Here is a 24006-nt window from a genome sequence, read left to right on the forward strand (position 1 = left end):
TATGAATATAATAAATATATATACACTGTAATACTTGCTTTACATTACAAAATGAATACAGTTATTTCAAAGGCTAATAAATTTTAAACCTATTTAGGCAAAAAACAACCACATTTAGTAGACTCTGCGCTTCCTTAGCTAATCCAGTTACACTGTTTGTTGTCAAGACATGAGGCCTCTTGATCCAACATCTGCCAAAACCAGCCTAGGGAAAACAGTCTTGGTCTCTGTAATTACTTGCATGCGCAAACAGTGATTAACTTTACTAATACACGAACTGGATGTTTGTCAAAAAACAGCCATCTGAATTTAGTTTTTGCCATAAACCAAAAATCTTTAGTTATCTCATGCCTCGACCACTTTCCATAAGCTTTTCACGTTCGCAGCAGGTAATAATATGGAGGAAGAAAATTACCACAGGATATTCTTAACACTCTTCTTTACTTATCCCAAAATATAGGGTAGGATTTAGAGTGCACTGTTCCTTCACTGTAAGTACTTTTATAGAAATATTTCAACTTGTATTTTGAAAAGAAATCTATGGACATTTAAAGGAGCTTCTTCATCTTCCCCAGGAAAATTCATTTTGGCTCTTTTATTTTAGTACTAAAATAAGTTTTTAATTGGGAAAACACATTTCCCTAGTGGATAATGTATCCAGAATTACTAATGCCTTGCTGTAAGCAGACTCCCCCATCATGCTGCAACTTACCAAAACCTACATCTGGTTTTGTTCATGAGAATGCATAAAACAAATTTTGGATTACTATTTAATCCAATGTAGCTAATATCAATAGCAGTAAGAAGGCTACACGGAAGAGCTGCAGTATCAGAACCACTCTTTAGAAGCTTCCAGAAGTGCTGTATACATATGCACTGCTGCATTCAGTCACGTTTCTGAATATACCTCACTGAAGATCTTGCATTATACAACCAGTCCCAATATACTTGAAAATACCAAATTCTGAATCTGTTTCTCAGAAAGCAGTCTTAAAAATAAAAACCCAACTACTGCAAATGTTCTGATGGTGACTGGTTTGTCAGAATGACCTCTGTCAACTTATATCAAGAGAAACACCCCAGAAAACTTCATGTAACACGTAACCGATCCATATATGAGATGAAGTTTTAGTAACCAGAGTCCAGAAGCGAGCTCTCTCGCATCACACCTTAAGGTGAGCATTCTGAAAACCACTAGTGAAAAACATTGAATCGACGTAATGTTTTATGAGGTAACTTCATCGCATATTAAAGCAACTGTGGTGATTTATCACTTTGTTTCTAAGCACACTGTCATTACTAGTATCATACCCAGCATGGGAGAAAGCATATTATTGTCCTCGCCTCCTGAGTTTAAAAAGACATCAAGTGCTTCTTGGTCAGACATGTCCATTAGGTCCATCTGTTCCAGCATGTCCACATTCACTTCCATGGAAGACATACTGCCAATTGGCTCTGTAGTAAAAATAGTGCAGTGAGCAGACTGACAATCAGCTACACAACGTTATTACCTATAAAGGCTTTAATAGCTGCTATAATTGTATGCATTAGTAATAATTAAACCAGATATGGAAGGAGCACACACACGTCAGATTGCTCAGCGGCAATCTCAGCCCAAATCCAAAAACTCTCTGTGCAATCTTTGTTGTAAAACTAGTGTCCATTATAACTTTTGCAAAACTAAATATTTTTAGCAACAATGTTTATAGCAACAGCAGCAGAAATAGGGTAAGATGAGGCTCAGGGACAAACACAGAAATTTTCCATTTTGCAGCACCCCCCTCAACTAAAAGTCTTTTCAGAGAAAAGAAAACTACACACATTTAAACACACAATCACTAAGTGTCAATAAACATGGGGTACGGAAACTAGAAATAAGAATTAATAGAGAGCAGTCATTCTTCCTCATTCCATCAATCAGTGCAACAAGTGACAGCAGTAAACAAAGCCTAGGCTGATGCCCAATGTCTTCTCCCAGCATGGGGACTTCACAGCATTAATTATTCAAGCAAACTATTTATTGTTGTCAGTATAAAACTGACAAATCACAAGGGAATTAAATACCTGAGTAAGCATCTTATTTCTTGAATAATAAAGTGTACAAACAGAACAAGCATGTTCGGGAGTTCTCAAGATTTAAATTCAGTTGCTCCATGTGTAACACCAAATATAATTAACAGTTTCATGGTTTATACAAGTTTAACAATTACACTGTTAAAAGCCTTCATATTGAACTGACATAAAATTGTGTCACTCAATGGGTTTTTTCTTCCATACATACCACAGTTTTACATGTACTGTGGGATCAAATTTTTCATAGAAACTGTTTCTTTTATATGTATGGGTTCTGCATTATACTACAAAGCTGAAATTCAGAAAGGTGTGCATCCATCTCTCTCAGAGTACTGCATCCACTAGCAGCAGTGACAATGCTGGTTTTTAGTGTGAGTGGATTATACACACACACACACACACACACTCATCAGAAACTAAGAGATGCAAATTCAATTCATTCCTAGACCAAAGGAATTTAAAGTTTACATATCCCACTCCTCAGAAGACTGTCCAAGCAACCAATATAGATTATTCTGCAGATTAGTATTTATAGCACTTGTGCAGAGAAATCAAAATCTTGGATTGTATTCCCTGCTCCAGCATTGCAAATGACAGCAGACCTGGTCTCAGAGCAGGGACAAAATCTCTACATTTTTCCTGCTACACAAATGATGTTATTTCCTGCTTTCTTTCTGGTCCTACAAAGCTTTTGGGCCAACAGATGGATACCTCCCCCACAGAAGTGTCTGCAGTCTATGGCATTCTTGTGCTTTAACTAGCAGGGAGATGCCAGACTTGTCTCATAATAAGGAGAGAGCTTAGTCTGTATTTCTCATGTCCAAATCACACGCTCTGCACTTTACATAGACAACGTAAGAAGCTACCATCTGGGAACTGTTTTGAAAGACAACACTGACATTTGCCTACACCTTTAAATTTTTTTCTGAGGCGTGTTCTGCCAGGTGATGATCCCACTTTGGAATCTGAGTGCACAGAAATGATCACCTCTATCCACATTTCCAAAGATATGGACACTCTCATGAGCTGCAAAGAGTGCTGTTCCAGGTGTACCTCAGAGCTTTGCATTTCCTCAGACAGCAAGCAGAGAGTCTGACTGATTTTCTAAAGTTTTCTTGATTTTCCCCTGGGACCCAAAGGTTGCTTTAAGAGCTTATTTAAATTTTCAGTTCCACCAAGAGAGAATGTAGACATCGCAATGCTTCAGCTACAAGCAATTAAACCCACTGCTGACTGTGACCCCTAAACAACATTCTCTATGTTGTGAGTTTGTGGATGATACAAAAGGTATTTTAAAACTTGCCTCGCCTCTCTGCTATCTGCAAGTATCCTGTAGAGAGGTATTGTTCCATATCCTGCTGAAAGGCTTCTTCAAAGAATTTCTGACGTTCCTTTAGCTTCATCTGCTGGGTGTGCTCCATATCCAGAACCTTCTGTGCATGTTCAGCATCCAGCTCAGCTGAGCATAAAACAAAAAAAAAAAACAAACAAAATAAATAAATCATGTGTATACCCCCTTGCCTCTCAAAATTTGAAAGCTACGGCTAAGTTCAATAGTGACAGACTGTTGTTACAGACTGTTAACACAGGCTGTTATAAAAAGAAGACTTCTGTGCTTTGCAACTATATTTTAAAACTGACAGGCTAAGAATACTATATCAGGCAGCATAATCTTAACATTAAAGTGATATAATTATTTATCCTGAGGCAAGATGCAGATTCCTTGAACTGCATAAACTGCAACACCTGAAAGCACCATTATCAATAACCAGGATTTCAGAATCAGTTAATGCTGCTGCTGCTATTGTACATACCTGACACACCCAAAATTAATAATTTGACTGTTTCAGCACATTTTCATCACAATCCATTACTAATACAAGTGGAAAGGTATGTATGTATGCATGTATGTGCAAACAGAGAGATACACATACACGTGTGTGTATTGTCCGTGTGAGACATCCTGGTTTTGTCAACCTTTAGATAGACTGGGAAAATATCTTGAAGATATCTTAGATGTAGTGCAGGTGCATATCTTGAGAAGCTGCAGAGGCAGCCTGACTTGACATGAGGTAGGTAATCAGTACTGTTTTCAACGACAACAGCACACAGCCAATAGCAGCAATACATAGGGTCTTTTCTGTATGCAGCAGCGAAGGTGATGATGATACTGACACCAAACAAGCAGAGCCAACTGCCACGAATTACTAAGACAGGGCCAAAAAGAAAAGGCCAGCTTGCATAACTTGTTCAGACATACAGTGACAGCCACATTTGCCTCTACATATCTAACGCTGGGTCTCTAGCAGTTCCTGATTTCTACAGAGAAACAAGTATTCGACTGTGTTTCAATAGAAGATCTCCTTCCAGCCTTTTTGCTCTACAGGAGTCACTGGGTAGATGATGTATAAAAAAATGAATTGTCGTGTTCAGTGAAGAATAACATCTTCTAGGATAAGATCTAAGCTGCTGAAGCACTAACAGTAGCCAGATTACTACCACAATATGCTTCAGCAAAAATGCTTTTGGGAGAAATACACAAATTGCAAGTGTTCCTCTCAAAGTTCTCTGTCCGTTTGTCTAAGCTGGTCTCACGAGCTCTCTGCTTCCAATAAAAAGAAGAAACCGCTAGCAGAGCGGCTGATGGAAAGGGTGGGGGCGGCAAGAAGAGCTGCAGCTCTGGGCTGTGCTACCCATTAGGGAACGCTCCAACAAATACTGCTGGGTAAGAAACTCCAAGCTTTCACACATCAGACAGACACAGCTAGAATATGGCATCCATATGGATAAACGCTGAAAGAGCACAACGTTTTCTAGGATAAGCATCGTGTCGATCTTCCAGGGAAAATGCTGTATTAATGGTATTTTAAAATAAGGAATTAATTAAAAGCATTTACCATAATGGAGAGTACTATCAAAATCCCAAATATGTTTTATTAAACCAGGCAAAAACATTGAGAGAGCAGTAATTCCTTCTGTAGCCTGCATCAAGGTCACAGTCCACACACAGAAGCATCCAAGCTGTGATCGCTGCCAAAAGGAGCTATAAAACTGGACTGACAAACCAAACATCCATTACACCATCAATAAATTAGCCGAAATCTTTTTCTTACAGCAAATTTCAGAAGTAAAAGATCAGCGTGTTATAAGGGAAGCACTTTCCTTTCAGTCAACACATCTTTATTATCAATTACACAGCTGTGTACAAGGACTCTGTATTCCCTGGGGCGAGCCCTTTACTACAGTCCCGAATGATACGCAATTATTAACAGCATTGTGGATGGGGCAGAAATGCTATTCAATTCTAATAATAAAAGCCGGCGGCTCTCACTGACAACAGAAATTTCCTATTTTCTAATATATTCTGACAGTTTTGCACTCTGTATTGGTAGCTCAGGATATTTTAAGCCCCAAAATAGAGATGGTCTCCAAGAAACATATGCGACCGACACAACTTTCCTAGCTCTGCATTATCTTGTTTATTTTCTCCTTTTGCCTCAGATGTTCTGTTAACTATTGCAACTACCACTGGCCATGGCTAAATGCTAACAGTTAGTTGCCTGCTGTACTGACATGCTCCAAAAAACCCTCAACATACGCTAGCTGAAGAGCTCCCCTAGGCTCGCTCTCCAACATCAGCTGTAGAGGGTTAACATGGGAACCTCGCCGCATGATTTCACACTCTGCCAGGTAGAATAAAAGCTGCTGCTTGGCTAGGCAAAAACAAACTGCCACACCTGGGGCTTCTGTTTGTTGTCAGAAATGTTAAGGATGGCTGCAGCAACAGAAAACAGGTGCATATATTATATCTTTTTTTCACCACAAAGCTATTCAGAAGTACGTTTCCCATAATCCAAGAGTAATTTTTAGGCGTCTATAAAATACTGAATTGACCCAGTAAGTCTATTAAAGTCCCAGAGCTCTGAGGAAGACAACATCATCCCTCACCCATACCCCCTCATGCTGCTCCTGTCCATGTGTGAATTCTTACTGACATTACTGAGACCTGACACACTTAAAATATTATCACATTCACCACACAACTGTACCTTTGAGTTAGTAACTGCATCGTTTCTGAAACACGCTGCTGTGTGCACAGGAAAAAAAGGCAGACTACAGCGAAAATGCTCACTTGCAACTCGACGCTGACTTACAGGAGTTGCCATGATAACCCCCACACAGGGCAACTTCCAGCTCTGCGCCAGCTATGACTTTGGGGAGAGCGGAACTAAAAGGAGGCAAAATAGTTATTAAAAAATGGAAACTGAGGTACTGATGTGCAGTTCTTTGCCCTGTCCCCATGACCAGCCGCCGGTACAATCGCAGCGGCCATCCCACAGCCCACCTCCCTCACAGCCATGGCACGGCCTGCTCCTCCTGAGGCCACACAGAGATGGCGCTCTGCCACCTGACTTCCATTTGCTACGAAACCTCTTTTCCTATAAAGTGTTCCCAAAAGCAGGCAGATGGGTCTGTCACTGAAGCAGCTCCCAGCCCAAAGAAGCCCACGCAGCCTCACTGAGGTGCCACAGGGCCCTCACCTCCTCTAGCGAGGGGATTTACCTGGCAGATTTGGGGAACGCTCTATTTCCCCCCAACGCCTCAGCAGGAGAAAAAGCCGCAGTCACCACTGCTCTCACCCCTGTAAATCCTGCTTCTGCTGGTTAATGGGCCCAGGAAAGCTGTGCCAGCTAATTCCAGTCATTAAAAGGACTGCTCTCTGCTCTTAGAGGTCAAAGGAAAAAAACGGTGCTGGGAGAGTAATTGATTCTCCCTACAGGTGTCATCCCACTCCCCTCCTAGAAGCCCTTTCTCTACAAAAACCTTACCACATAGCTGTGCAAATAGGCCAAACACAAGTCAAGACAACACTTTTTTTTTGCCTCAGTCTTCACTGGCAAGCACTCTAGCCACACCACCCAACTTGCAGAAGGCAAAGGCAGGGACTGGGAGAATGAAGAACTGTCCGGTGTAGGAGGAGATCAGGTTCAAGACCATCTAAGGAACCTAAAGGTGCAGAGCTGGTGTTGTTCAGCCTGGAGAAGAGAAGGCACCGGGGAGACCTCACAGTGGCCTTCCAGTGCCTAAAGGGGCCTACAGGAAAGCTGGGGAGGGACTGTGTCAGGAGGGTAGGGATAAGACAAAGGGTAGTGGCTTTAAACTGAAAGAGGGTAGATTTAGATTAGATATTTGGAAGACATCCTTTACTCAGAGTGTGGCAAGGCCCTGGCACAGGTTGCCCAGAGCAGCTGTGGGTGCCCCATCCCTGGAGGTGCTCAAGGCCAGGCTGGATGGGGCTTTGGGCAACCTGGGCTGGTGGGAGGTGTCCCTGTGCATGGCAGGGGGTTGGCACTGGGTGATCCCTTCCAGCCCAAGCTATTCTCTGATTTTCCAGTTATACAAAACATGTTTCCTGAATAAGTATGGCTACAAATAAAACAAATTAGAAGAATGACTACAAAAAAAAAGCAGCAATTGGAAACACTGTTTGGAGATTGCTAACACATCCCCTAGACCTGACAAGAAAGTGAAAGATGTCAAGCTGTCCAAACAGATGGCTTTTGGTGCTTTTATACTGTTATCCAGTCAGTTTACTTCTCCTCAATTAACGTACTACATTATAGCTCCTGTCAGCCCGATCCTCCAGCCTCCCTCAGGCCCTCTGGGTGCCCTCCATCATCTCCTCCAGGAAGGACTGGTGCTCTGGCCATTACCAGCATCCTCGTGGAGTATGGTCCATCAGCTGCCACCCCCTAAGCCAGCCGAACAAACAGCTGTTTACCCCTCTTATTGCCCATCCATCCAGACTGTAACTTCACAATTTGCCTACAAGAATATTCTTGAGACTGTCTAGACTTGTATACTCCCACCATTAGGAAGCTGGCTGTTCACAGAACAGCTGAAAGCCTTCAAACATCGGGATGATGAAAACATAAAAACAGACAACAGATGACAGCCAACCACCTTTTCAAATACACTACAACTGGGTAATATAGGCTTACAGCTACCTCATTATTTAACCTCTTAAGTACAGTATAAAAACAAGACAAGATGCTGCAGAGTGCCTCAAATAACACAGGTTTTCTCAAAAATGTTTGAGTTATTCCTGATGGAATTTAGAAAACACTTCGCTAATGTGAGGAAGGAAGTTCACTCTATACTTTGCTGAGAAGCAGTGGGGAAACTGAAAAAAAAGAAAAAAAAAGGATATAGGTACAAAAAGTCTTTCTGATCCAAGTATGAAAGAAAACAAAATAAGAGAAGACTAAAAGATGTAATTGTTTTAAAACTCTGATTCAACAGTTCATCTGCAAAGTAAAAAATTTCTCTATCAAGTGCAAATTCAAATAACTGCAAACCAAAAATTAAGTCCTGACTGACTTGCCACTGAAGTTGGGTTTTTGCTAGAGTGCAGTGACACAGGATTTTGCTTCAGTCAGTGAAGTCTCCAAAACGTCATCTTTATTGGAAAAATATACATAGCTCCAAACGAGATTTATTCTCTTGAAATTCTTGTATGAAGAAATATTCCACTAAAATCAAGATTACTTAAAGAAATTTTGTTAAAAATTAAAAACATTAAAAATTATTGCATTCCTTGAGAATTTTTAACTGGAGTTTTTATAGATCGCATCAGAATATGGAAATGCTAATTAGCCCAGAAATATTCCAGTCGAGAGGGAAAGTGGAGGTTTCACCAATGCAGAGGAATTATTATTTAAGTTTCCCATTAAGCAGTTTCAGTAAGTTGCCTTACCTTGAAAGCTCCTTCTAAATAAACAAATTGCTTACTTGAGATCCTTCAAAAAATACAGAGTAAGCCTCAGTAAATGTCAGAACAAACTACTGAAAATAACTGCATGCATATGTCAAGATTCCAGTTATTATAACAGCACCTGGAGGAAAAAGCAGCTTCCGACCAACACAACAGGAAACACAACTTGGGAAAAGGTTTCCATGTAACTCCAAACCTTATCTGGCTACCAGGAAATCGTTATAATTAAGAGATACTAAAAATACGCCCTACCAAACAGCACAAAATGGGTTCTAAAAATGTAACTACATCTAGGATTAAAAATTTGTAAAAAAGAAAAAAATCACACAAACCTTTATAACCGTATGCTTCACATGGTGTGAAAAGAATAGTAGAGCTTGACAGTATGAGGATTGTGCAGGTCAGCTAAGCAAAAGGTTATCACATTTACATTTATTTTACTTTCACATTTTTCCTAGCTCTCTCCTACTCTGTAAAGCCTTGAAAGCATGAGGTGACCTTTCTGATGCAGACCCGGGGCTTGCTTACTGCAGATGAGGATACACCTGAGCTAGGGAGAGACTGCACCCAGTTAACAAAGGTTTGGGTTTGTTTTTTTAACCAGTTAATACGACCCACACAGTCGACTCAGGAGTTCAGTCAAGTCTACAGCATCAACAGTTAAAGATGCCTTCCTTGTATATCAAAGCATAAGTCCTACCTTGCTCAACTCTACTTTTTGCAATAAAACAAACAAAACATCCCACAAGGAAATAGCACCCGTATGGCACATCATATTCTTTGAATTGCTTTCACCTTTCTCTATTTTCTGCAAGTTTACAAATACACCAGCTTGAGGACTCCTCTGTGAAGTGGTGTACAGCAGCATAACAGACTACTGCCTTCGAACCTGATCTACCATTGTTCATGAACTGTTGGAATCCTTTCGGACATTTTATTTTCATAAAAATATCCTGAAACCTGAGCGTATTTGCCTATTTCTCAATTAAGAGAAGCAACTAACTTAAGAGCGGACCAATTTTCACGTCTGAAAATGTGATAGTCACTAATAATTTCCGAATTTTTAAATTTTGAAACACTTTATTTACGGTCCCAAACACACTAAGTGACAACATTTGTCTTGCTAGAAACCAGTATTTAGCAGCATGATTCCTGTGGGATGCAAGTCCCAAGAACCCTCCTCAACTTGCACCAGGACAGGCCCTTGTAGGAAAAGGGTCTTTCAAGTTCCCTGTTCCTCCTTTAGTCAGATTTCTACCAACTGAAAGAGAAGAAAAGGTGACAAGGGAAGGAGAACATTGAACAGAATCTCCCTAGTATAAGAAGCAATTACAAAATAAATAAACTGGCAGGCATCTGAGCTCATGTGCTTCTTTCCTGCCTCCCTATGAATCTACTATTTGTGATACTGTAAGAACAACAATTCTGTCAGTAAAGTGCCAAGTATTTGTTTTCAATATAAATTATCTTGACATGTATCTTCAGTATGTATAGGTTTATTTCTGAAGACAACCTGAATTTAAAATCTAGCCACACATTATAGAAAAATCCCACTTCTATTTCCACATCCCACTTTGTACTTTCAAATAGTTCAAATGACTCAGCACTAGCCTGCTGTCATGAACACTTATTTATTGTATACACTCTTTAAGTGTATTTCTTTTGCCTCACCTCAAAATACCCATTTTAAAATGGAAAAACTAATCAATAGAAAATCTAAAACCAAAGCACTTAAAATAGAAACCACAGAACTGCAACATCCTATTCGGGTTTGTGAAAGTCCATGAAACTGTCCCAACTGAGGTTAATAATATTCCATCATCCAAGTACAAATTGATCTATTGAACAGTTCAATTACTATTTTCCATTCCAAAAAGGTAACCATCTCTGCTTTGGAACCAGAAAGGTCTAAAATAAAGACAGGCAAATAGCTTCTGCTACTAAAAGAGTAGTGCTAATCTTAACATTTGTGCATCTCTGCGATATTTGCCTCTAGATCAAATTATATGCATGCATAGACACATAAATAAAGTATGAGAAACTGTTTTGCTGTCTCTACACATTGTGCACATGCTGAAAATATGGGTTCCACAACATGGCAAATCAGCTGGCAAATATCAGCTTTTGTTTATCCTTAAGATTAACACCAAGTCCCTGACTCCTGTTTTGGTGAAACTTTTTTCGACCCAAACTACAACCATCCTCAGATAAACAGATTAGCACGAAAATGCCATTCGGTGCTCCAATAAATCTTGCCCCAGAAAACTGAAGGTGAACACATTTTTGTGCTATTGCCTATTAACTAGAACAAAATGAGAGTTTCACTCCACGTTGTATTTTCACAATAACTAGTTTTTATGACCTGAACATGAAGTTTACACCTCCCTCTCCAGGGGGAGGTGTAGAGCCTGCCAGAGTCTACATGGTTCAGGGCCAAAAGGAACAAGCTGTGGATTCACAGTCTCAGTATTCAATCTCAGACTCAATCTAATCTGATCTACTTTACACCAGATACCTTATCTTTCCAGGCTTATTTCTTATTTCTTTCCAGGCTTTTCTAGACAGAAAACAAACAAACAAAACCTAACAAAACAATAAAAGAGAATGTATTTACATTGCAAAGAATCCAATGCTTATGGAAAATTCGAAGCTTTTGTGTTTTTCTATTTTCCCTGTACACAGACCAGATTTGTTGGACTAATTGTTCTGATGAGGCTGCCTGATGGACAGATACAGCCCTTAATACCCTCAGATTCTTTGTTAAAGCTCTCAGGACAAACCCTCCAACTCCATTCTAAAGTAATTTCCAGGTAGAAGGGAACACATTGAAGAAACCCTTCCCAGGCAGCAGCTTTATCTCTTCAGGTTTTAGAAGACCACTGGAGACACTTCACTGACCTTGACTTTTGAAATTCGAAATCCAGTTTTCAATGGACATAGTCAGATATGTTTTCATACAAGCCTGGAAACTGAAAAATGTCCTACTATTCACCCGTGCTAGGACAGACCACTCACTTTGGTCGACAGCAATGCATTTCAGATGAGAAGAGGGCTACTGTTTTTTTTTTTTTTAAAAGGCACACTTCAAAAGAAATGTTAAATTAACATAATTAATGTCTGCTTAATCAGAAACAGAAAAGAGAAAATGCCTTCCTTTCACAAAAAAATACACAACCATTGGAAAGAGAAATTGATTGTTTCCTCATCTCTTCCACATGATATGGATTCAGTAGGCATTATGCAAATTATATTTCATACAAATCTGCACTACAAATGTGTGGCAAGTAACCACGATGAAATGTCTACGTCTATCAGAACTCCAGAAACATTTTTTTCAATAGTGAAGGAGATGATTTGGTATACTCAAGTTATAGTCAATGTATTTGATGCTGGAAATCATCGTAAATCATCAGTCTGCTTTCATCTGAAGCCATCATACAAGTAGAGTTCCGAAAAGCACAGAGCCTGGGAGTGCGACTGCAGTCAATCAGCGGTACAACCAATTTCTCACTCATCAGCAGTGATTTTATGTTAGTGTTAAGAACACTATGGCCTCGCTCTAAAACTTAAGTGGGGCTGTCACTTTAATGGAGCCTAAACTTCACATTTTCAACAAATGACAAATACATCCCTTATTTCAACAAAAAAACAGCCAATGAAACCACTCCATTCCTCAATTCCAGTTTGTTTAGTGTCAAAATTTTATATGCAGTGATTTTTTTAAAAGACCATCATAAGCCAATCATTTTATCAGTAGCGGATGGAATACTTCAAGTATTTATTTCTTCTCAATGACTTAGTCTATTTACACCTCTGTTTCTGTCAAAGCAATTTCTCCAACACAAACATAAAACCTGCGACTCATTTATGCTGTTACTGCTTTCTTAGAAGTCAAGAAGGAAAAGGACCATTAGATTACAAATCCAGTCCAGCTCAAAAATGTTCAGTGACTGTCCCCAAATGTATCACACTAAAGAATACCTTTGGAGATCCTAGTAGTGACCAAACTGTTGCATTTTGATGCAATTAGCAAAAGGAGACCATTCATGCCAACAAACTGATATCTAGGATCATCCTAACAGGTTCTACAAAGTAATATGCGAGGGCAATAGTTTGCTGATAGCTATCAGAGATGCTTTACCAGTTGAGGAATTTTAAAATACCTGATCTCCTGAGTTCATTATACATGGACTACTGGTTTGACAGGCCAGCTTATTTTTATTTTAATTATTTTTTTTTTAAAGACCTATTTATTTTCAAATGCAAAACAAAGATGCCAGCATTCTTTTTAAAATTGAACACATAATTGTGCTATATCCTAGTAAAATTAATTTGCAGCATTAGCAATGTCATGTCCTTTCCAGACTTTTTGTAATCTTTACAAGAGCGTTATTCAAACTACATTACAATAGTCTCTAAAACGTAAAAAACTGTTGTTCAGCTAACGTGTTGCTGTTAAATTCAGCCAAATGGACTAAAACAACTCTATGGGCATGAGAAAAGGAGGAGAAACCAAACAAAAACTGTACTAATTTCAATTCTTCCTAAACAACGTGGCTGAACATAAAGCAGTATTTTCAGAATACGTGACTATTTCCATGGTTAAAATTTCTCATTTTCTACCAACGAAAGGTATTATGTGACAAGACACAGAGCATCATATGATAAGGGCAGAAATATCTGCTTTTTCCACGGATTTTTTTTTTTTTTTTTCAAAACCAGAATGGCTTAAGTGAAAAACAGTTTAGTTAACTCTTAATTACAATCCACGCCCTAAAGCAACTTTCAGTATGTCAGTTCTAACAAAAGGATATTGAATTTCAAATTTGTAAGCTTTTTCCAATGCATCTAGTTTTCACATATTAGAAACCACACCACTTGCTTCTTCATTTTATTTTGTACAGAATAAAAAATGCTTCATATCTCAGAAGTAAAAGATTTAACAAAAAAAGAAACCCAGACAAAACTTCCAGCTTGCAAAATTCTAGCTGTCTTTGAATAGCTCAGCTGTAAGAATAAATTCTTCTGATGATCTTGAAAAACATATTTTTTAAGATAAGGATTTTTGGAGAAGAAGAAAGAGTCCTGAAAGATGATTTGCTACCACTGGCTTGACAACTTACTTGTGTGCTGCCTTCTAGAATTGTTATAAATTTTTCAAATATTGCAATTTTAAATATTAAAGGAAGAATAAAGGTCTTCCTTACAGATAATGTCAAAACACTTCTATAATTTTACTGCTCATTCAGAAAAGCTTCTGCGACTTTGCCACGTCTATTTTTAAAGACATTTAAGGACAAACCTTGAAGAGCAACCCATAAAGGCAGGTGGGGAACAAAACCCTACCTTCCTTACATCTACTAAATTAGAAGAGTGTGGAGGGTTTGCTTTTTTTCCACACTGTTTGAGCTCTGAAGAATGTCTCATGCTCTAAGACTTCCAGGATTTCAGTATTTCACACAGTAACAAATACTTGCTACTAATTGGAAGGGAAACTACAAGGTCACAACATATCATTAGTTTTCCAACTTTTACTCTGAAATCATTCAAGTTTTTACTTTAAAGACAATCGGACCACACTAGTGCATGAACGTTGGCAAAACCAAAGTAGACCATCACTCCCCAAAAGATTAAACCTGATTTTACAGTACTATATCAAATTGGCACCACCACACCAAGGAAACACTTATGGCTCAGTATAAAGACATATTTTCTGGACCAAACAATTCTGAAGAACAAACCTTTCCGGTGTTTTTTGTTTGCTTGCTTTTAAAGAGCATCAAAGTCTCCCCTGTCCTGCAGCTGGCATAAAATGGACATCAGGTGTAGAAGCAATAGACACCACTTTGTCAGCTCCAGCTACAACCACAACAGCAACTGCATTTAGTCTTGATGCATGGCAAAGCTATTTTTGCATTTTATCCATTAATTCCTCAATGGCAGCATCGGGCACGTAATCAGTGTAATCTGGACCTGTGTTCACATCAGTTTGGCTTGCAGTAGCAGACAAATTGATTTCCAAAGTATGCCATTTAAATCAAACTGATTTAAGTGACTGCAAATTTGTTTTCAAGTGCTGTATTAAGCTGGTTTAAAGATACTGCTCAAAAACTGGCAGGTCTTCAAATGTATTCAAGATCTAAGATTTTATGCCTTCAGATTAGCAGATTGATCAATTGAGATTATAGATTAATTTATTGGGCTGAAATACAGCTAGGCAACTTTCACTTAGCATAACTAAGTAACTAGGTCAACTGTATCCTCACAAAAAGAGCGCAATTATCAGGTAAGTCTTTTTCATTATTTAATGTTCAAGTTTTACACCTGCTTGTTATGAGGAGAAATAATTATCTGTAAAGCAGTATAAGATTTCCTAGGTCTATCAGTTTCTTAGCCCAATACCTCTACATACACACAACAAAACGGGAGACACCCAAACAGCAAACTGGAGAGGGGCTGCAGCAGATGTGTGATGTTACTAATGCACCAGTGGAGCAGGAGACAAGAGAGAAAAAATATGAAAGGAAAGAAGATCCAAAGTAAGAGAAATGAAGACGGAGCAGGGGAGGAGGGGAAGGGCAGCTGACAGCTCAGATTGCTGAACAAAGCTAATAAATAAAACATGATCCTTTACGCTGGGTTTCTCCAGCCTGGTAGAGATTAAAAAAGTTGTGAGGAGAGAAGCAGTCCTAACCAGGAGGAAGAGCCTTAAAAGAGAGGCCCAGACTGCTTTGTTTTATTAAACCCAAACACTAAGAATAAAATCCACTGCAACAGAATTGGCCGCTACCAAAGAAATCCACACGACTGAAACTAATGTACCAGGCAAAAATAAAAACCAAGGAGCACCAGCAGCAATTACAAATGAGTGAGAAAGCACACACGGAGTGACCAATAATTACTAGAGCCTGTATCTATTGTAAAAACGACCTGACAGATATCTGACACCTAGGATACAGTATCTTATTCAGGCAAACAAAGAGAAGCCACCGAAAGGATGCACAGACATCAAAGTGACAGTCAGAAGTGAATAAAAGCAGAAATTCAGGAAGCTGATAAAAGCACTTGCAAGGGGGAAGGGAAGAAGGAAAGGGGCTGACTGAAGAGGGAAGTCAATGTAATTAGGACTGTGAAACCTGTAAAATTCACTTCCTATGAGATCAGTCCTTTCAACATACGCAGCTATTTGAAATCTCTCCCCCCACCTTCTCTTCTTCCAGTACATGGAGAGCACGTAAGTCTTCAACATCTCCTGACACATTTCGGGACAGCAAGTGCTTATTTGTGCCTGGGCTGTGATACAGTATGAAATGCAGAATTAATTCCTCTGGCATCTGTATCAATTAGCTTCTGCCATTATAGGCAGTTTAAAAACCTTCACCTTCAGGCCAACTAAAAATACATAATAATTTATGATCTTTTCCTTAGCTTCTGAATATGCAGAAGGCCCTACTAATTTCATTTTCCATTTTATTCGTTAGAATGATTTAGCAGTAGTAAGTCACGAGTACCTTAAACCCCACAAAATGCATGCAACATTTATTCCATAGTGTAAGCATGCAGTTGATTTCTGAAAAAGTTGTTTCTTAACCTCTCATCTATTTCTCTAAACAGCACATCTTTGCACTGGGTGATTTGTGGCTTTTCTCAATTGTAACACAATGAAACTCACAGGCTATACCTGTACAAGGGGTACAGCCACACATACCTGCAACAATTCAAACAGCCCCTACATAACTGCAAAATGATTCTGAAAAAGAAAACAGAAACACTGATTTTTAAAGCATGAAGCTAAACCGCAAGTAGAGGTGTATTGATCCAATTTTTGCTTACTTTCATATCTAGGCTTATATATAATGTACCTCTCATTTAAAAGCTGAGTATCAACTAATTTTAAAGGAGGGTATCGGTAGAGCACAATATGGCCTTTATTAAATATGAATTATTTGTTCACAACACATTCAGCATGACAACAGAAAAGCAATGCCTTTAGGCCACCATTACATCTGCCCTGTTTCTTTTCCTTTCTTCCTGTCTCCACACATCTGCTTTGTCAGCCCCAACAGCATCTATATCACATGGGCAAAGGGATTTGTTCCGTCCTTTACAGAACAACCAACAGTAATTTTATTTGATACTAACAGAGAAACAAAATTATGATGCTGAAGACTTAACCTTTCAACAGAGACGGAGGCAGAATACTTGTCACATCCTAGCTGCTGCGGTACCCTCCAACAGATGACACCTCATTCAATTTCACTGGCTTCACACTGGGAAAATTTAGCCCATTGTCATGAAAACCAAAATGTATTTTTTAAATAAAAGATTAAATGTGATGGAAGTGGGTTACAAACAATTTTATGGGATCTGTATGTTTGATGCTCAGACTTTGGGATGTTTTCTTTTTAACACAAGTGATGCAGGTGAGATAGGATAGCAAAGGGCAGTTGAAGAACAAACTCTTTGTCGTATTTTAACCCAGATCTCACGATCTGGGTTCAGATGATCTTATCTGTCCCAGGGCTTTGCTACCAATAGACCTTTTGAACATGGAAAACCTCACAGCTATAAGGTCTTCCAAGAGAAACAAACCAGAGATAGCATCTGGTGCATATTCCTGAATAGACTGGAAATTGGGATTGAGCTGGTGCAGGGGTGGGAAGCAACCACGGAAGATGTGGGGGCATTCCTCTTCTACTGGCACGTGTACTTGCATTCTGGGGTTGAATGAACGATAGGCCAGGAATGTATGCAGTTTGAAGTGTCGAACTTCAAACTGCTGTGAATCTCTTACAAAGTATCATCGCTGTTTAGCACAGTGACTATGCAAGGCTAACGAGAACTGAGGCATGCATAAGGAATCAAAGTAACATCATTATTACCATTTCATGCTCTATAAAGCTGTAGACGGTTGGTAGAAAGCCTCCTATTTTGAAACACACTTGCTGATATTATTCCCTTTAAACTATTTTTCATGAAATTCTTATTTATTGAGCAAGTTCCCTTGACAATCCGTGTGTTTATATATGCAGCCAACACAGTAGCAACATCAAACAGGGGCTGCATCACACAGAGACAGATCCAATCATAACGTGCTGAAATTTTGATCCAGAAGGAAGAAAAAAACACATTAAGACTTGATAATACATCAAAACTATATTTTCAAATTAAAATTGGTAAATTTGGTCCATTACCCAAGAAAGTGAATTCTTCCCAAACAACCATAAAATATATAAAAGATTACAGATTTTTATCAAGAATTAGTTCCTTTCTTTCACTCAAAAATCCATGCTGCAAAGCTCTCTATAAAGTGCTTTGTCTATATGTATTTAGAACAAGGTATTTTTTAATCCGAGATAAAAAGATATATAAATCTTCTATTAATTTATTTTTATTAATTCTATTAAAATACCCATATATATATGCCAAATCCCTAAGACAATTTTAATAAAGATAGATATCCTTAAAGATAGTATGTAAGATAAAGATAGTATGTAAGTACATACTTAAGGACAAATGTATTGTATTCAACGTATTACAAATAATTTGACATGTGAACACCATAAGTATTAGAAGGTGAGAATGAATTACATTTTGCTGTAGAAGTCTGCAAGGTAGCAGTTTCCACTTGCTATTCAAAGTAGGTCAGAAATAATACGTTTGCACACTGCTATTATAATAAATTTTAAAAAGTGAAAACTGTAATCATATCAGCAGCTATTAAAGAGTGATGCCCTGCTTTTTCTAACATTACCTTAATATTTTCCAAATGGTTAAGTGAATGATGATACTCAGTGTTGGGGAAAAAAATCAAAACCGCTTAGGAAATGTATTTTATAATCACACACCTATATTAATGTATTTAGATATTAAAACAATAAATGTTTTTTCTTGAAGTTGCAGGTAAAATGAAGAGCATATTCACAGCACATTAACCTCTAACTATATATAGGTCATATCTGAAGATTCTCTATTTGGAAATACCCCTCATGATCAGATCAGCAGATACTGAGTTCTGCATATATTTAAAGTGAAATTACATAGTAGGGCATTTTACATTTCATTTGGTTTAAACAAAATATTCTTCCGCAGACCTAGGTAGATGAAATGATTTCCTCCCTTCCCCTTTATCACCCACAGGGACAGTTGTCAGATTTGAGAGACAGGCAGCAGTCAGGTAGTCAAATCAGCCGTACTGGAAGCATAAGACATGTCCACTGAGTGACCGTGTTCATATAAACTGATTCAGCAAATTAATACCACTCCTTCTGTCTCCCAAAATACATGTATTACTGAGCTTGCTCAACTACTAAGTCATTACAATTGATATCTTTGTTTCAATGCTAGGAGAGAGAAAATAAAAAAAAAAAAAAAAAAAGGAAAAATAAAAAAGAAAAAAAAGGAAAAAAAAAAAGAGCAACTGCCAGAGCCCAGAAACTGAACTACTTTCTCATTCAAGAAGAGACCTGGTGGTCAGAGCTGAGGCTTATCACGTAAGGCAGCACACAGAAAGGCCATTTGCACTTTCACTGCTCGTGCTGCACTCAGCCTGCAGATGAAAGCGGAACTTGGATTTTCAAATCATTCCAAGATTTTTGTAAGGAGATGTAAGAGGAAGTCCTGCAGCGCATCGTTTCTCAGTTGGTTTGCAGGCTGGATTGCACCTAGCCGAGAGGTAACGGTACAAAAGAACAATATGAAGCAGCTGAACTATAAAACATGAAAGAGAGATGTCAAGGAGTAGTCAAGAAAAATATTTCTCTAGGTGTATGAACTTTCTGACTTGGAGATTTTAACAATGCCAGTATGAATATACCGGGGCCTCTTGAAGTGTAAGATCCCTGAGCGAAACAAAATACTTGTCCAATACAGTCTTAAAGAAGTCACAGTGCAAAGAAATCTTAAAATAGAAGCTCGCAAAGCGCATTATATTGTCAGAGCAAATCTGTCTCCATCCCGCTAGAGATGCTAGATCGGTGATCCACATATAACTCCACCTATCTTTTAAGGCAAAAACTCTTCTAGTACCACTGCTTGTGGGCTTTAATACAAAGTTCTGGCAATTGCCCAGGGCTCAGGAACGAAGGCCATGCTGTTTTTCAAACTCTCTTTTTAGGTCATGACACAAGAGATCGCGCTGATGTCCAATAATGTTCTGTATACAAGTGCACAAGGAAGTCAGCATCTTGTACTTAAAAAAGAAAGGATGGGATTTCTAAAAACAGTACTACATTGTACATCAACTTCATGTTTACGTAAGTTACTTAACACTTTCCACAGGGCTTAATAAAACATAAAACTGAGAAAATATCACATTCTACACAGCATTGCAAACTGATGGTGAAACAGTATATTTTTGTCCATAGCCAAGAGGCATTGCTAGCAAATGGAGACACTTAAAAATTGAGTTTTTTATTTATATATATATATATATATATATATAAACATTGAAATGAAAAAAAATCAAACATTTTCATTATTTTTATTATATCTTCCCTAATCCTGTATGCTCCTAATATGAAGAGGTACAGAAATGACCAGACTGAATTAGAGGCCAGCCAGAACAATTAAAAGCAAGATCTCTGAAGGAACCCAAGTTGAGTTTGGGACTTGGGGTGTGGTTAGGTCTTCTGGCAATGATAAAAGAAAAAAAATAAATAATTCCCGCATTTTTCTCAGTCTTTTCATGTTGAGCAAGGCTAATGGTTACATACAATCTTATGGCTTTATACTGAATTCTTTACAGTAGCCTTTGACAGCTGTCACTTGACACATTCAAATAAAAACAGCATCTAACAGTAATGGGTAAGGATATTAATTAAGAAAATACTGTGAAATTGACCTTTATATAACAAAGTTTCAGGTTAGTTATCAATGACTAAATTTATATAAGAGCTACTAGTTCTCACGCTCTGTATATAGCAGAGCAGCAGTTTCTAGCAAGTTCACTGAAACAACTGCTTCCAAAGGAAACTTTTCTGCCCAAACTTTCAGTATAGTTATATTTCAGTCAAATACTCATATGTTCCTCCTTCCATGTAATTTGATGAGCAGACTAAGTAAGAAAACAACTGACACTAGAATAAAACAACGACCAGTATCACAACATAGGCAGACGGCATTCTCAGTGCTTATAGGATTTAAGAAAGCCTCTTTGCTGAGTTAATACTAGAACAGTTTAACACAATTAACAATTAGCTGGGCACACTGATTTCTAAAAGACGAAACAAAACACGAAGCACCCCACCATAACCCATGCTGACCTGCCAGGATTTTTTTTCCCTTTTTCTTGGCGTTAATTCCTTTAACGTGTTTACAGATGGAAGTCTCTCCCCACCACCATCTCTCAAGCAGGCCAAGCTCGTTGGGTATCATGTGCAGTAAGCTCTCCTCTCATAACTCAGTTGTTCCTCTTGCACCTCCTTTCATCTGCAGCTGTCCACTGGAGAGTTCATGATTGATCCACCCCAGGATGTTATTTACCCTGTTCACAGCTGAATTAATCTCAGTAGCTCATTCATCAAATGTGACTTTATCACGGAGATGGTTTTCCTCCTAAATCATTTTCACTCAATACCTGTCAACTTGTAGAACTTTTCTGGCTTGCTATTAACTACCAGAGGACAAAATCTATGCATCTACCATGGTTTTCTTAGGAATTTTCTTTAGGAATATCTTAAGCTTACTGCTGTTGCATTTTGCTGTTCATCTATTCAACCCTTCCCACTGACAGCCATTTTCAACCACATTTGGAATGGAGATGGAAGACTGAAAGATGCTGAATTCCTACAAATTCTGTCAAAACTTCCAGCTAGGAAGAAAATTTTCTCCTTCTGCTACTGATGTCATACCAGGAAAAGGCACAGAGATGACCTTACCTATTCCATGGGCAAGTCTAGAAAGTGACAGGTTGCTCCCAGGTAGCAACACCCATGCCCTTAACTCCAGACACAGTTGCCTCATCCACTGATCATTACCCAGACAGAACGACAAAAGAAGAAAACTTGAAGATATTCTGGGGAGTGTGAAAGAGGATTTGGGGACAGTGGAAGAAAACAAGGGTACTGTGGGGAGAAACTAAGAATACTGCGGTGGGAGGAATGCAAAGATCCATGGAAAGCTCAGATTCTCCTGAAGAAGAAAAAAGGCTACTGCATTTTAACCTTCTTCTGGTACTCTCAACTACAAATTCTTGAAATTTATTGTCAGTTTTTTCTGCACTGAAAATATACCCAACCTGTCATAAACAGGTATTATCCATATCCTTCCGGTGTTTCTGCCTGTATCATTAAAACTAAATCAGATTAGTCCCCAGACTGACTTAAAGATCTGCTGAAGACCACACTGTATCCCAGTATGTCCCTTTTCAGTATTCTTGCCATCTTCTTTCCCATACCAATCTCCCTGTTTACCACAACAGTTTAAAGACTGGTAAAACATACATAGCCAAAGCAGAATCTCTCTCCCAGTGTAACTTTTTCATCACCAATTTCTCTATCATGTTAAAAGCCCTGCAGGTCATCAGCAATGAAACACTCCAGGCTGCTTTTTTTAAAAAAAACAATGACATCAAGCAAGATTAGCATGACAATTCTTATCGTTTCTCTTCTTAATACAGTAATTATCAGAAGAATAGTGGATAATTTTTACTTTGTGTGTTTTACTGCTGTTAGTCACCTACCCTTACTGCTGCTAGAATCACCTCTTCTCAAAACTTAACCTTCAAATCTTTAACTTCCAAGGTCTGTAAATAGCACTACATAGTCAAAATAATGGCCTTTTTGAAATTCATTCATTGCTTTTTTAATAATGCATTAAAAATATCTTTATATGTAGTCTGCACTTTACAACTTTCCTTCTATAATCACTGGATTTTACTTCTTTTTGTCTTGGAAATCCTTAAAGTTTACAAGTTTCTATGAAATACGACTTAAGATACATCTTTTTTTTTGTTTTTGTTAGATAAAAGCTTTTCTGTTTTCTCCTTTATTGTAGATATAGTCCACAACTCTTCTGTATACTGAAATCATCTATACTCCAATAATTTTAAAGGAACTAGCAACATGCAGGAGAAATCTTCAGTGGTAGGAAGGTCTCTTAGGCACACTGAACTCTATGGAGGAAGAAAGAGACAGTAGTACCTCTGACAGCCTTCCTCCCATTCTGTGACTAATGGAAGCTTTCATGCCATTTATGGTTCCCCAAATATGCTGGAAGTCAAGGACTTGGCTTTCTATTCTGTCAGCTTTTCTACAGCTTTGCATCCAAAACAAATTCGGGTATGCTGAGAACCAGATACTAAGTGACTGGCAGCACAACCCTCTAAATATGTACCAAAAAGCAAAAAGGGAAAATACATATGTCATCCAAATCCTTAACATGGTGAGGCTTCCTTCAGTCACACAGATTTCTAGAGACAGCTGAAGCTGCAAGCACTTCCTGAGGACCCTGCTTCCCAGCAAGCTCAAGAAGCAATGCTCAGTGCTGCACAAGAGACTGAAGGCACAGACAACAAAGGCAAAAAAAAAAAAAATGCCACCCTTGTAACTCCACCGTATGGTTAAACAGACTTTAAAGAAACAAAAAAGCATTACATTGCACCTGTGATTAAGGCGTAAGACAGTCAGGTCTGCAAAACTGTGATTTGCACATCACCAGTGGGCTACAAAACCTAAGCTTATCAAGTGCCCCCAGTTCCATTTTCTACCCATGTAAAAGCACAAGACATGCTGTGAAAACCTCCCGATGTATTTTTAGCCGTCTTCTCAGTAAAGTGTGGGTTTTTCGCTTTAATGTTGGAAAAACAGAGAAGAGAGAAATCTATGAGGATTTCCAGTATGATTATGACCAAGTTAAAAGCCTCTTGAGCCAATGGAAATGTTGGTGTGCTAGGTCTGGAATGATTATATAATCATCTAATTATGCCCAAAATGTATTCATATAAGTGGCACCATTTCTGTTTGATTTAAAATGAGACACAGCCAGCTACATTTTGATCAAGTCTCATTGATGCAATGTCAAAATAGCATTAGCTGGCTTCTACATAAAAGGAAAAAGGGCTGAGTGACATCTCCACAAGATTTTCATTTCCTCTTAATCTACAGAGTAACCCCAGTGATTAAAAATGAAACAATGAGTTCAGTCAGTCAAAACTGCCT

General features: G+C 38.5%; 1 protein-coding gene across 1 annotated transcript in view; it reads right to left on the reverse strand.

Annotated features, from left to right (window-relative positions):
• Positions 1–24006, reverse strand: part of DTNBP1 (dystrobrevin binding protein 1) — a 71518-nt gene that overhangs the window by 2827 nt on the left and 44685 nt on the right. Inside the window, exons 8-9 of the mRNA XM_068674774.1 lie at positions 3377–3532; positions 1312–1455 (exon numbers count right to left, since the gene is read on the reverse strand). Of these exons, the coding sequence (XP_068530875.1) occupies positions 1312–1455; positions 3377–3532 (300 nt within the window). The remainder of the gene's footprint in view (positions 1–1311; positions 1456–3376; positions 3533–24006) is intronic.

The sequence above is a fragment of the Anas acuta genome, chromosome 2, assembly GCF_963932015.1.
Source record: "Anas acuta chromosome 2, bAnaAcu1.1, whole genome shotgun sequence".
Lineage (NCBI taxonomy): Eukaryota > Metazoa > Chordata > Aves > Anseriformes > Anatidae > Anas > Anas acuta.